General features: G+C 46.2%; 1 protein-coding gene across 1 annotated transcript in view; it reads right to left on the bottom strand.

Annotated features, from left to right (window-relative positions):
- Positions 1-2,064, bottom strand: part of tbx22 (T-box transcription factor 22) — a 5,659-nt gene extending 3,595 nt beyond the window's left edge. The window contains exons 1-3 of the mRNA XM_029165309.3: positions 1,637-2,064; positions 1,164-1,359; positions 11-112 (exon numbers count right to left, since the gene is read on the bottom strand). Coding sequence (XP_029021142.1) covers positions 11-112; positions 1,164-1,359; positions 1,637-1,769 — 431 coding nt within the window. The 5' untranslated portion in view covers positions 1,770-2,064. The remainder of the gene's footprint in view (positions 1-10; positions 113-1,163; positions 1,360-1,636) is intronic.
- Between the last annotated feature and the right edge of the window lie 10,912 nt (positions 2,065-12,976).

Below are 12,976 nucleotides of genomic sequence, written 5' to 3'. Positions count from 1 at the left end.
CATCACGCACCTGTAGCGTTTGGAGTCCACGGGCATGACGTCCATCGCGATGTAATACTGCTGGCACGGGTCCAGGTTGCGCACTTTGACGCGCACCGAGGGGAACATTCTCCTGAAGAGAATCACATGTGAAATATAACATGTGGACGTGTGCAAAGACACAAACAAATAGAACATCCGGACGGCTCTTTCCTGCCCGCTGCGGGGCCAAGTTCCGAGTACGGTTGAAGGAACACGAGGGGCCGTGGGGGCATCTTCACTGCCGAGATTTACGGCGGTGATGGAATAAACGGAACTTATATTTCAGCAGATAGTTATGTCGCAATAACTCCTCTCTGACGCAAAACAAAACAAGACAGACCACGTGGCTACAGTACTTCCACACCTCACATTAATGTAGAACTGAAAGAGTAAATAAATTTGATCACAAGAATTGAGAGTTATGGAAATTAAAAATATGAATCGTATATTAAGATTATTTTTGATGGCTTGGACTGAGATGTTTTTATCTTAAATTTTCTGCTTCAGTTCCTTAAACGCCTCATTTGTGTTTTTACCAGACAGGCTTCACGATAAATGATCAGCAGCGTGAAAACAACAAACCACCTTTATCTCCACGTGTTTCACTGAGCTCCAGTCGCATTTAAAGAGTTGATTATTATCTCCCTGATCTAATTTGCTTAAATGATGATTTTTTATAACTAAAACGTCCAGCTGCTCGTCTTGACGTTTGAAGCGGTCCTCCAGCTCGTGAAGCGCACCTGCGCCCGCAAAACAGTTAACGTAGATGTCGTATCACGAGGTGCCGCTGATAATGGCCACTCCGTTTACATTACAACTGACACTTCGACACGGAAACTAGAGTTCAATTATAACGAACTGCCCGCACACTCCTTGATATCGTGTCTGCTTAGGCAAATCGAGCTTAGAGGAAGGTTTTGGGCCCTCCAGGTTTATCGAGGCTCATTTAGTTTAGTCAAATGACCTATACGAAATACTCGAGAACTTTATTAACTGCGATAGCGCCAAATTATGAGATATTATAGCCCAGTAAAGAGCCAGGGCCAGGGTTTTCATTCATCAAAAACAAATAGAGTCTTTGAGAGTTTGCGGCATCGTCTATTAAATGTAACACCGGCTTCCTGTGTCAGTGGCTTCTTTACCTGCCAGCTTTGGTGATGATCATCTCGGTGCCGATCTCATAGAATCTCTTCCACAGCTCGGAGCCCTGCAGCTCCACGCGGACCTCTCCGTCCGGGCGGCTGTCGCCGTCCCTCAGGTCGCTCTCCTCTCCAGCCCCGTCGGCCTGTCTGCCCGGGTCACAGGACGATGAAGCTGCCTTCTTCGCCTGGCTCAGTCCTGGAAAGAGCATAAGTGCGAGATGCTGAGAAGCAAAGTCAAAAAAGATTCCCTCAAATATATTTGTATGTGGGTAGAAAGCTATTAGGTGAGCTTTCTAATAAAAAAGCATAGTAATAATCGTGGATAAAAGCCATGAAAGGAAAACGCAAAGCTGTACATGTTTGTAAAACATAGTTTACGTTTATATCAACATAATAAAATATTTAATTTAAAGAGATGGTTCTGTGCGTAAAAGCATGTAATCAAATAGCTGCAATCGTTCCCCCAGTCTCACCGGTGAAGATGCTCGTATCGCCGTCTTCAGCTGAACTCGGTTCGTGTCCTTCTGAGACTTTCATCCTCTTGCAGGGTTTCCCTACGAGCGCTTCAACCGAAAACGCGTGAGCCCGCGAGCTCAGACCCTGCATCTTGACGCACGGCACCGCCCGTCCTCTGGTTTAATATCCTTCAAAACTTAGTTTTAGGTGCGGCGCACGTTTCGGTGCCTAATCTCATTCAGCGTCGGCAGCAGCGGCAGCGGCAGCAGCGGCAGCGCCTCAAGGAGCCCCTCTTCTCGCACGGCGGCTCCGTGACCCTGCGTAATTGATCCGACGTGTTCCCATGTGTTCCTCCAGACGCGCGCCTTCATCCAAAAATCCTTGATTACTGGCACGCCTCTTGTCCTCATTACAATATTTACCTCTCCCCTTTCATCCGTTTCAGTGTCTCTCCTTTCCTCTGAGTCTCACAGAAGGCTTGTTCCTCCGGTTCCTCGCTGCGCGTCACGCAGAGGGCGGGAAGAGCGTGGCTCGCATTCCTCCACATGGCCTGCGCTGCAAAAAATACCCCACGCTGCAATCTCGGCCTAAAATCTCACCGTTAGAGAAACAGAAATATGGCTCTCTGATTGAGATTATTGCTCTTGCTACGTAAAGACGTCGGGTATTCTTTTGCGAATGAACCTTTAACCTTTAAATAAAAGCGACCTCCGTTGTTTTAAGAGAGATCTAAACCAAGAAGCAAATGATTCGAGTTAATTGTAAGAAAAAAAATTAACATACTCCAATAAATGTTGTTTCCATTCAGGTGTCAAACATGAGTGGGAAAATACCTTTTATTTTTTACAGTGTAAAAGGAAAAGCGGTAAATTTTTCGTTCGGTGCGTGACACAATTCTGGCTGAACCTCCTAACTAGACGTAATATTTTTTAAGGTTTGGCTTTTTTTGGAATATGATGCGCGTCTAATCAATTCTCCAAATTAAATGTGAAAGAAGTGGGCCACGGGACACTAAAGTAGTTCTGTGGACTACATTTTAAGTCTGCGGGGTGTTTAATTTAAATTGTGCAAAGAACATTTTCCCTTGACTCAATTTCTTGTAGAAACAATCCGTTTGATTGTTTCCCATGTTGCCCTTCCCTTCATTTAAACAGCGGATAGATTAATAGAATGAACATTTCGGAGCACTCGAAGGGGAGTCTAGGCACAAATATTTAAGTCTGTTAACTCGGACCATCTGCTAGGTAAATATCTCCATGAGACTCGCTGCGTTCCTGTTGAAGCTAACATTTCCTATATTAATTTGCAGGCTTTTCCTTTAAGCGCTCCCTTGTCTCCCGTTTCTCCGGTGCAGAAGTGGGATTTTTTTTTGGTCTCGTTTGCGGTGCCCAGAGAGGGTGTGCGCCAGTCTGGTTCTCATAAGTTCAGAGATCAGATGTAGTTTGGCGCACAGGGGAAAACTGGGCCCGTAATGACAGCTCGGGATTATTACATTACTGGTCGACATGAAATAGATCCGCTTTACACAAATAAAAGTCAGCGAAGGCTCTATTTAAAATGTTTTTTAATCACATGATATAATTGCTCTGAGGAGAAAACAAATGAGAGCTGTGTTTACAGCACGGTTGGTTTGGTTGCTGATGGAAATACCTGACAACAGCCGGGAAATGGAGAACTATGACCAACAGGAATCGCATGTTCTCTGTCATCATAACCTGTTTCAGGACCGCTGCTTGGATTTATGTTTATCCTTTCCCAACTCCTCTCCTCTTCTTTCAGTACTGTAACAAAGTGCATCCTAAACACGCGGTCTGGCTTTTAACTGCTCCGGTCTGGTGTGCGCGTAGTGCTGCAGCAACAGACACCAGGAGTCGTTGGAAACGGCCCCTGCAGTTGCCTCCGAGAGCTTACTTTGCCATGTTGTCCGCAGCAGTCGGCTCATAAATTATAGTCATGGAATTATGGGATGTCAACGAAGTGATAAAGGACTCCGCTAAACACAACAGGAAGCGCGTCTTGGTTGTTTCACTCTTAATCCAGCGCGGATTTGCATGCGTCCCACGCGGGGAGTGTGGCACACGTGTTTCCTCTTATTAGGCACAATACTCACGCTGGGCGGAAACACGAGCCTCAAATCCAATTTCGCATGGGCCTCGGGTTTCCATTAATGCGGAAGTTTGATGGCCAGCTCCAAATAGGCCTTCCGATTATTTTGCGCCTTCAGGCTCGCAAGCGTGCTGTCGATTTGCGCTGTTATGCGTCAATCACTTAGCAACAGGTTAAGAGTTGAACGTATATGAGCCATTTAATGCCACTAATATCTAGTAGTATAGTATTATAGTATGTGTGTTTATTTGTGTGACCAGGAGTGATCACGGCCAGCCACGCACCGACGGGCCTCTGTCTGTCTGTACTGTACAGACAGTAAGTGTGCGCATGTTCAAAACTAGTGCATGCGTGTGTTTATAAACAGGCCTCCCCGCCCGTCGCTCTGCGCTAAATGGATGTGACCGGGCCCCCTGATGGTTTGTTTTAAGTTGGATCGTGATGCTGAGCAGTTCGTGTGCGTCCGTGTCCGTGTGTGTGCGCGCGTGTTATTCTGGGCACGGGCTCCCGGAGCGGATGCCCGCTCGCTGCCAGACGTCAAACTCCAACCAGCCGTTGACGGTGACACACGAGGAGTGTTTGAACACAGGGCTGTTGTGCGCACTTAGCGGATTGGCCCTCTAATGGGAAGCGACTCTGCAGCGCGCGCGTGCGCGCGCGGACGGTGGCCCACCTGCGGCGCGCGCACGCGCCGCGCCGACGCAAAGATGCGCTAATTGTTTCCAGCGCCGGCTGCGTGAATGTGAGCGCGAAACCCGAGTCTTCTGGAGGATTCCACGTATTGGATGAGCTAGTTGTTTCTCACTGATACGTTACTGGCTGCGCCTGCGTTAAATAGACAACAGCATCCAGAGGAGCTGAAGCAAAACACAATGAAGGCAGCCAGGCTGATTACACAGTGACAGATTCATTTGACCCTGACGTGTCATCAGCTCTCTGTGTGTATAACCATGTCACAGTCCCAGGGTCCACAGCTGTGTGAGGTTCGGGGATTCTTGCTGCATTGGAGCAGAGTTTCTGCTCCTTTAGCGGCTCTAATGCTGGAGTCAGTGAAATGATCACATCCGTCTCTACACCAGTTAATTGACTGTGTCTGCCAGCACATTTACATCTTGCCCCCTTGATTTGCTGTTGAAAGGCCTCCAAATTCTCCCCGCTAACCATCTATTACTAAGAAAATGTAGTATATAATTCCCTTTGGCTGTTGCCATGACGTCTGGATTAGAAACAGGAAAACCTCACCTGCTTTAACGCTGAGCCATGAGTCGGTGTCACAAAAGTCTTTATGCAGCACCTGTGACTGACAAGGAAAGGCTGAGACAGTTAAAGTGTAACAGAAATTCAATAAAATAATACTTTAAAAATGAAAAATCATTTACAGCGTTCTGGCAGCTCAGTTGGAGTTCAGTATTCTGCAGGAATGACGTCACTTTGTTTGGTGCGCTGATTAAAACAGATTTGAATGGAACTAGTGTATCATCAATAGTATTTACACAGAACATCTGTAACAATTAGCATTGTGTCTCTGGAGGAAAAGAAAAAAGAGACAAATAACGCTCATAATTACTATCAGAGCTCAAGTTCATGCTTGTCATAAAACGGTTCAGTGGTTTTGAGACAGCTTAAAAGTTGCTTTTTGTAAGTTCACGGGGATCACTTGTAATGAGTTGTGTTGTACATGTCACCTGAGTCACATCATATGAAGACATATATACTGTACAGCTGCATTTTAATTTGAGATGTTTGGAATGAAAACGTGCCAAAGCGTGCGTCCGAGCATAAACCTGTGTTTTCTTTGCGTCTCTGGCCGTGCGGTGTTTGTGCAGCCCGGGCACGAGGCCTCGTTTGCCCACAGTGTAGGAAGATTTAATGGCTCATGTGCCACAGCTTCCAGCCCTCTCTGCCTGGGCCCGGCCCGGCCCGGCGGGTAACGGGGGTTTGGAGGCAGGAGGAAACAGGAGAGAAGAAGCAGCGCGTCTGCCAAGACGCAGACTCCTCCTTTCACCGCAAGTGTGTTGTGAATTATCCCCTCCCTCGCCCTCCTTCGCTCTCTCTTTCTCCCCCTAAGCCTTTACTTATCCCTTGCTACTCACCCTCTTCCCATTAAACTCAGATAGATCTTCATCTGTCCACACGCTTTCATGAGGCCTGCTGTGAATCCAGCTCTATGGTACATTCATCTCACTTGTTTGGATAGCTAATTGTTTTTGATGAAAATTGCCTTTCTCTCTCTCTCTCTCTCTCTCTCTCTCTCTGTCTTTGTCTCTCTGCCTGTCTGACTCCCTTTCTCCCGCTCTGACTGCCAGTAACTGCGCGGTTAATGGTTGCGGTAAAAGGAAACAAAAACAGCCGTAATTGATAATGGGAGTCAGACTCGGCTGTTGAACATCCCGGGTCTCTCCCCTGAACGTCTCGTCAGCTCCGCGGAGTGACGGCCCAGACGGGCGGCTCTGCCAAGCAGGGCGCTGGGATCCACTGGGCTTTGAGGAGTTGACACTTGGGAATCGCTCAGATTCCCAAGTCTCAGAAGAGACCGTTCATCTCAGTATCATATGAAGAGGGAAACTAATCCATAAGCGATTTCTTAATACTGTAGTATGTAACTAGCGCTTTATATTTGGATAAAGTAATGTATAAGTGACTAATGCCAGCACTCCACTGTAACATGCGTTTAGATTGTTAGCCAGCTTAAGGAGGAGTGTTGAGGGTTGTTGTTAGCATGCATGTTGAGCCGAAGTAGCAATTATTTGGAGGAAACCATGTATGCGGTGAGAGGTTGCTGGGGAACCTCACAGTCGAACACGTCTATCTGTTTTTGTCGCACAAAGTGCAATCGTTCTGAACACAAACATTTTGTATCAAAGCCTTGCCACAACGAGGGGAATTATTTTTAGATTGCTCAGATAAATGAGGGGTTTCATATATCTGGATGTGGTCAGGGGGAAGAAGAGTGAAAAGAGCTGACGAAAAAAAAAAAAAAACTGGCAGGACCACAAAAGCTTTAAAAACAACATGTGAAAAATCAGCAGTTCTTTAACATTCAGCTTGTCATTTTTATTTGCCTCTTCAGATGGTGGCAGCGGTCGTCTTTCAGGTCGTGCCAACTAGGATTGGCCGCTGGCTGGAAGGCTCAGGCCTGGCCCCGGTTAGCACTCTTATTATCATCACCACACGCTGTAATTCACATGTCAATCACGGCCCCCGGGCAGCGCAGGGCCGAGGGGAGAGGGGCCGGGGGGAATGGGGCCGCTGCCTGGGGCCATCAGCCAGCCGGGGGAGAGGCTGCGAGCTGAACACTTCCAGCAGGCTCTAATCGGACCTTTCAGTCCGCCGTTCCTGCAGAACGGACCTGGACGCGGGTGCGCTATGATTGGCTGGGCGGCGCTGAGCTGAAGCAGGAGCCTCTGCCGGACTCGCTGCTGCACGAGGAAGAGTGACCTGTGAGGAAGGTCACGCTGTCAGGGCTTTGGCGGCTCTGGCCTGGCTTGAGTTAGGCAAGACGGACTAAAATTAGGGGAATATTGTCCATCCTTTAGAAATGTGATGTTTTAGGCCAAGAGACACAAAGATGAAGGCTTGAGAACACGTGATCACGCTGTACAAGCAGTTGGGTGTGACGTTTGAGCTCAAGACTTCAATGTGTGTCGACTTAAAAGCCTGGTTTGAATGACAGCTACAGATTTTTCCGTAAACATCCTCTTATTTACGTTTTGTCTCTATGGAAACCCTGTCGGGCATTTTAGTAGACCTAATAGACACTCACCTCAGTAAAATTGATCAATGCTTTGACTAATAATTAAATAACACCGGCTAACCTAATTACTTATTTACATTAAAATTAAATTACAATAAAACCCTGCATGAACATAATACAATGTGTTCATTTTAATTTTTGTTTATTCTTTAATCTAAAAAAAGTGTCTTTTATAATTTGCTGCACATATTACTGGGTACATTTAATTCAACAAGACTTAAAAAAATAGCTTTTATGGAAAAATAAATGTTTTTATACATAATAAAATAATATTATATAAAATAAAAATGTAATACTTTCTCCTAATAACAACATTTTCAGATACAGTATAAAATGATATATTAGGCACTTTAAAGGTGCAACACATTATAGTGAATGCTGCCTTTTAATCCAGCTGTTAATAGCTTGGTCACACACCTCTTGATTCATCACACTGCTCATGACATATCTAGAAAAAACACTTACTGTTTTGGGACTCATTCCCACCCCAGAGACTTTTTGCAGCGCCGTAGAAACACTATAATTTAAACTCCGAAATGGGAAAAAGGCAGCATGCTATTTCAATCAGAAGCCCAGTTCTTGCCCCGTCGCACTGCCAGAGCAGGGTGTAACACACACACACACACACACACACACACACACACACACACACACACACACACACAAACACACACGCACATGCAGCGAAATCGCCTGCCAATGTGTGGGCTGCGTTCGCGACGCCTTAATGCATTGTGGTTAGTACTCTATCAGGACCACGAGAAATGATTTATTAGTGGCCCCTGCCTGTATTTATAGATAATGAGCCTCTGTCAGTGTTAATAAAGACGTCCGCCCTCAGTCTGGAATCAGCACCTCTTTAAAGGATTATTGCCACTGCTAAACAATAGCTCAGGCTCCAAAGATAGGAGCGCAGCATGTGGTTAGCTGTGTGTGAACGTGTATTCATACATGCTGTGAGACCAGGCTGAAAATAGCAGCAATTGTTCTGGGCATTTTGGGAAATGCCTCATAATTAAAGATCCGCTATTCATCCTCACACAGAATCACTCCTTTTTATTGTTGTGTTCAACCTTCAAGTCTTCTCTGCTGAGCTGTTTTTGAGCCACAAGTGGCCCAACATAATAATAGTGGTGAGAAGTTGCATCAGTAACACTTTCCCTTGCAGACTTACTTTTTTGTCTGTCAGACATGTTACACTATGTGTGTGTGTGTGTGTGTGTGTGTGTGTGTGTGTGTGTGTGTGTGTGTGTGTGTGTGTGTGTGTGTGTGTGTGTGTGTGTGTGTGTGTGTGTGTGTGCGCCTGTCTGGTGATGAGGATGAAAGTGAGACGTTGAGACACATGAGCATTCTGGCAGTGAAGTGTGTTTGTGTGACATCACCCTGTCTCCCTCTGGTTCCAATCAGCCCATCCTCCCTTGTTAATGACACCTGATAGATTAATGACTGATAAAGACTGTGTGTGTGTTCGTGTGTGTGTTCGTGTGTGTGTTCGTGTGTGTGTGTCTGGAAGGACTTTCCTGTGCTTCAGAAGTCTTGGGCAGGATGTAGTTATGGAGCGCTAATTTGAGAGCTGTCTGATTGCAGATGCTTTGTGGGCCCCTACCACACACACACACACACGCACGCATGCACGCACGCACGCACGCACGCACGCACGCACGCACGCACGCACGCACGCACGCACGCACGCACGCACGCACGCACGCACGCACGCACGCACGCACTTTTGGATACTGTAGGTTTGAATACATGTGAGGAGAACGATGGGTTACATTTAGCCTCATCTGTCAGATCTTGAAAAACTTATGCAGTTTGTTCAGGTGTTGACTCGGGAAATAAACCAGATTTCCCAAAGCTGCAACAAACCACAATAAAATATTGTAAAGTTCAACAAACCATTATTTCTTAATTTCAGCACCAATATTTACACACAATGGAAAATTCCAGGCAACCAAACCAGAGAGACAGAGAAGGTGGACAGTCCAGGTCCGTTTAGTTGTTGTTTAGACACACAGACATGGAAAATGAGGGGGCTTTGTTATCTATCAGTGTGTGTCGTCCTGCAAGTCACAGCTACGTGACTGAGATAAAAGAAGACGTCTCCCACTATCCTGCAAAAAGCTAATGGGATAAGTTCAGGGTTGAATATCATACAGTGAAAAAGAAAGTGAAATAAGTAGTAGGAAACTTTCAATGTACACTACGGTTCAAAAGTTTGGGGTCAACCAGACAATCTTGTGTTTTCCATTAAAAGTCACACTTATATTTACCAGCATGGGTTGTAAAATGAATGGAAAATATAATAAGGTTAAAAATATTTTTTTGTATTTGAAAAAATATTTTTTTTAATCCTCAAACTTTGCTCTCGTCAAAGAATCATCCATTTGCAGCCATCGCAGCATTGCAGGCCTTTGGTATTCCGGATGTTAATTTATTGAGGTAATCCGGTAATCTGGGCCTTCTGACGCAATGAACACACACATTATACCATTACTACACTGCAGTGACAGTTGCTGGAAATGGGCCTCTATACACCTCAGTAAATATTGCAGCAAAAATCAGACATTTGCAGCTAGAATAGTAATTTACCACTTTGATTGTTGTTTTGCAAATTGTTCATTGCAAAAAAAGTGCCTTTCTGTCAAAATAATTACATTTCTAAGTGAAACCCAAACCCTTATAACTACATAACACGTACAGAAAAAATGGAAACTTTTTATGAACATTTAAAAACTTACACTGCCAACTCCACCTGCTGACTCTGTCAGTCACCTGCAGCATCAGCACCAGTCTCACACTTCAGGTCCTGCCATACATACTGTGGCCCGGCATCAGAGGTCCCTCCAGCCACCTGGTTTCAGCCACCTGCTGTTCAGTGGAGGCGAGCCAACAACGGTGGCCTTTTTATATCATGCAACATGCTCCAAATACAAAGAGGACGTTTGGCTCCAATGAACATAATGCACAGGGGAAACAAATGAACTAAATACAAACAAGAACTCAAATGGGAAGTCTTGTGGCATCGCAAACAAAGAAGAGAAGACAGAACTAAACCCAAAGCGTCCCCCGCAGGCTGGAGAGACGGGCACATCTACATACACACATACTACATTACTACTATCTGAGTTTAGTGGAGGAGTAAGTGTGTGTGTGTGTGTGTGTGTGTGTGTGTGTGTGTGTGTGTGTGTGTGTGTGTGTGTGTGTGTGTGTGTGTGTGTGTGTGTGTGTGTGTGCTCTTTCTGTTCTTCCTGTGAACCTGACAGAGATGACTTCACTGGATCTGGAAGTGATTCAACGAGGCTGTTATGCTATTGGCCACAATTCTTCAGTGTGTGTGTGTGTGTGTGTGTGTGTGTGTGTGTGTGTGTTGCTCTATCGATACAAAGTCAACATGACTATATCTCTCTGGTCTCAGTGATGAGGTAATTTCCCCTGAGTTTAACCTTCAGGGAAATAACAGACATGCGTCCATTTCTATCCTTTCATCCCTGTGATTCGTCTACGCTTCCCCTTCTACCTGTGCCAGTTGTCTATTACACACATGTGGGACCCACCTTGCTTCTTCTTTTCAAGCTTACCTTTCTATGTTGCTTCACAGCTTTTTACTTTCTTTTATTCCATAACCTCTTTTTCTTTTTGGCTTTTCAGCCAGACAGGCAGCATTAGGTCACTGGTTACGACACAATTACACCATAAATATAGTAAAATGCATGAAGTTGATATGCGTCACTTTATTATGAGAGTAAAGTCATTCTACTGTAAATGACCTCAAGTAATAACAAGAAAATTTACCTAAACATTGACAAACAATACAGTAGATGCCCATTTTACATCTTACACAATGTAAGACATAAATGTCACAGAAAGCTAAAACACCAACCACACAACCAATTATTGTTGTTTACTAACAAAACAAACCAAAAATGTAGGTTTCATTTTTATACTAATAACAATACAAAATGCTAACAACTGCTAAATATAACGACTAAACTTGTAAACCTGCTAATGAAACATTTTGTTTTTAAACTTAAGAACAGGCGGTGGAACCTAATCCTCGGCTTTGAACACCCCCCCCCCCCCCCCCCCCCCCGTCAACCCACCAGAGCTGCTTCACCGTGAAATTATGACATTTCCCTACAGCGAGCCAAACTGAGCGAATGAAGAGCGCGCGCCAAGCGGACAGGCAGTGCTCTGGGAGAAGGAAGGTAGCTTTAGAAGCCGATACTCACAGGAAAGACTCATTTGTCACCCTTGTCTCAAAGCCATATGCGACTGCCAAAGAGTTTGTGTGGCAGGGCAAGGATCATGGGAGTGTGAAGCACGCTGATTTTTCTTTCTTTTTGGAGGGGGGGGGGGTCTGAAGGGAACTTTGAAGGAGCATCAGTGCCTTTTGCCACATCTGCCCATCTGCGCCTCTCTCTCTCTCTCTCTCTCTCTCGCTCTCTCTCTCTCTGACCACTAAGTGCTCTCCCGCTCCAGGCACATGGTGATTATGGCGGGTCCACATGAAGACATGTCAGTGACGTTATGAGGCACTGAGCAGTGCATGACGTTCGGGTTCAACGCAGCTCTGCGGCCGGCCGTTACCATGGCAGCCGTGGGAGCAGCGAGCGGGACAAAGTCATTTGTCACGTGCGGTTTCGCGTGTCTGGTACTGAAATTGATGACACATCTATGAGGTGTCTGTCTGCGCGGCTCGCTCACGCGCGCTGGCGAGCCCGACGGTGATGTCATGGCACGAGAGCGTCTTCCTCTCACACTTTGTGATCCCGCTGTGCCCCCGCAGACGTCCGCAGTTTGCTGACAGCGCAGCGGAGGAATGTTTGCGCGCGGCCCACGTGCGTGCGTGGAGCGTGTGTATTTTTTATAGCTTTCCTCGGAGCTTCGCTGCTGTCCACAAGGCAACGCTGGCACTCGGGCTCTGTCGCACCCGCTCGCGACCCACCGCTTCCTGTTTCCGTTTGATTTGCGCTTTTTCGGTCCGAGGGGCAGAAACTCTACCTTGCGGGAGTGTTAGAACGCTTCGGATGTGACCTGGACGGACTGTGAGTTTGATCTGCCGTTAATCAGCACCATGGAAAACTCACCCAAGCATCACGCGAGGCAGATTGCTCTGCCTGTAACTCACCCTGTGTTTCCCCCTATCATCACTTCACTCCGCCTCCTTTTCTTCCACATCTCCTGCTGATTCTCACCCACCTGCGTCTGGGCCTCTCCCCCATAATCACCCCTTGCGGTCGCCTCCTCCGTCTCTACTGTACTTTTCTTCTGTTGTGTGTGATGCTGAAAAGCCCTTGGGATTAAATAAAGTCTTTCGTTTATCAATTCAGCTATTACCACTAATGCCGCTCTCTCTCACGCGGCACTTGAGTGCGTGTGCGTGTCTGCACACACGCATGTGTGGGCAAAGTCTCAGATCAAACACGGCGTAAGACGAGCCCATAAACAAGCCTTCAGGACCACTTAGGCCTTTGAGGGGGAGTCGGTGTTGGAG

Source organism: Betta splendens, chromosome 10 (assembly GCF_900634795.4).
Source record: "Betta splendens chromosome 10, fBetSpl5.4, whole genome shotgun sequence".
Taxonomy (NCBI): domain Eukaryota; kingdom Metazoa; phylum Chordata; class Actinopteri; order Anabantiformes; family Osphronemidae; genus Betta; species Betta splendens.
Note: the sequence above shows the minus strand (reverse complement) of the source record. Positions and strands in the feature narration are given on the sequence as shown.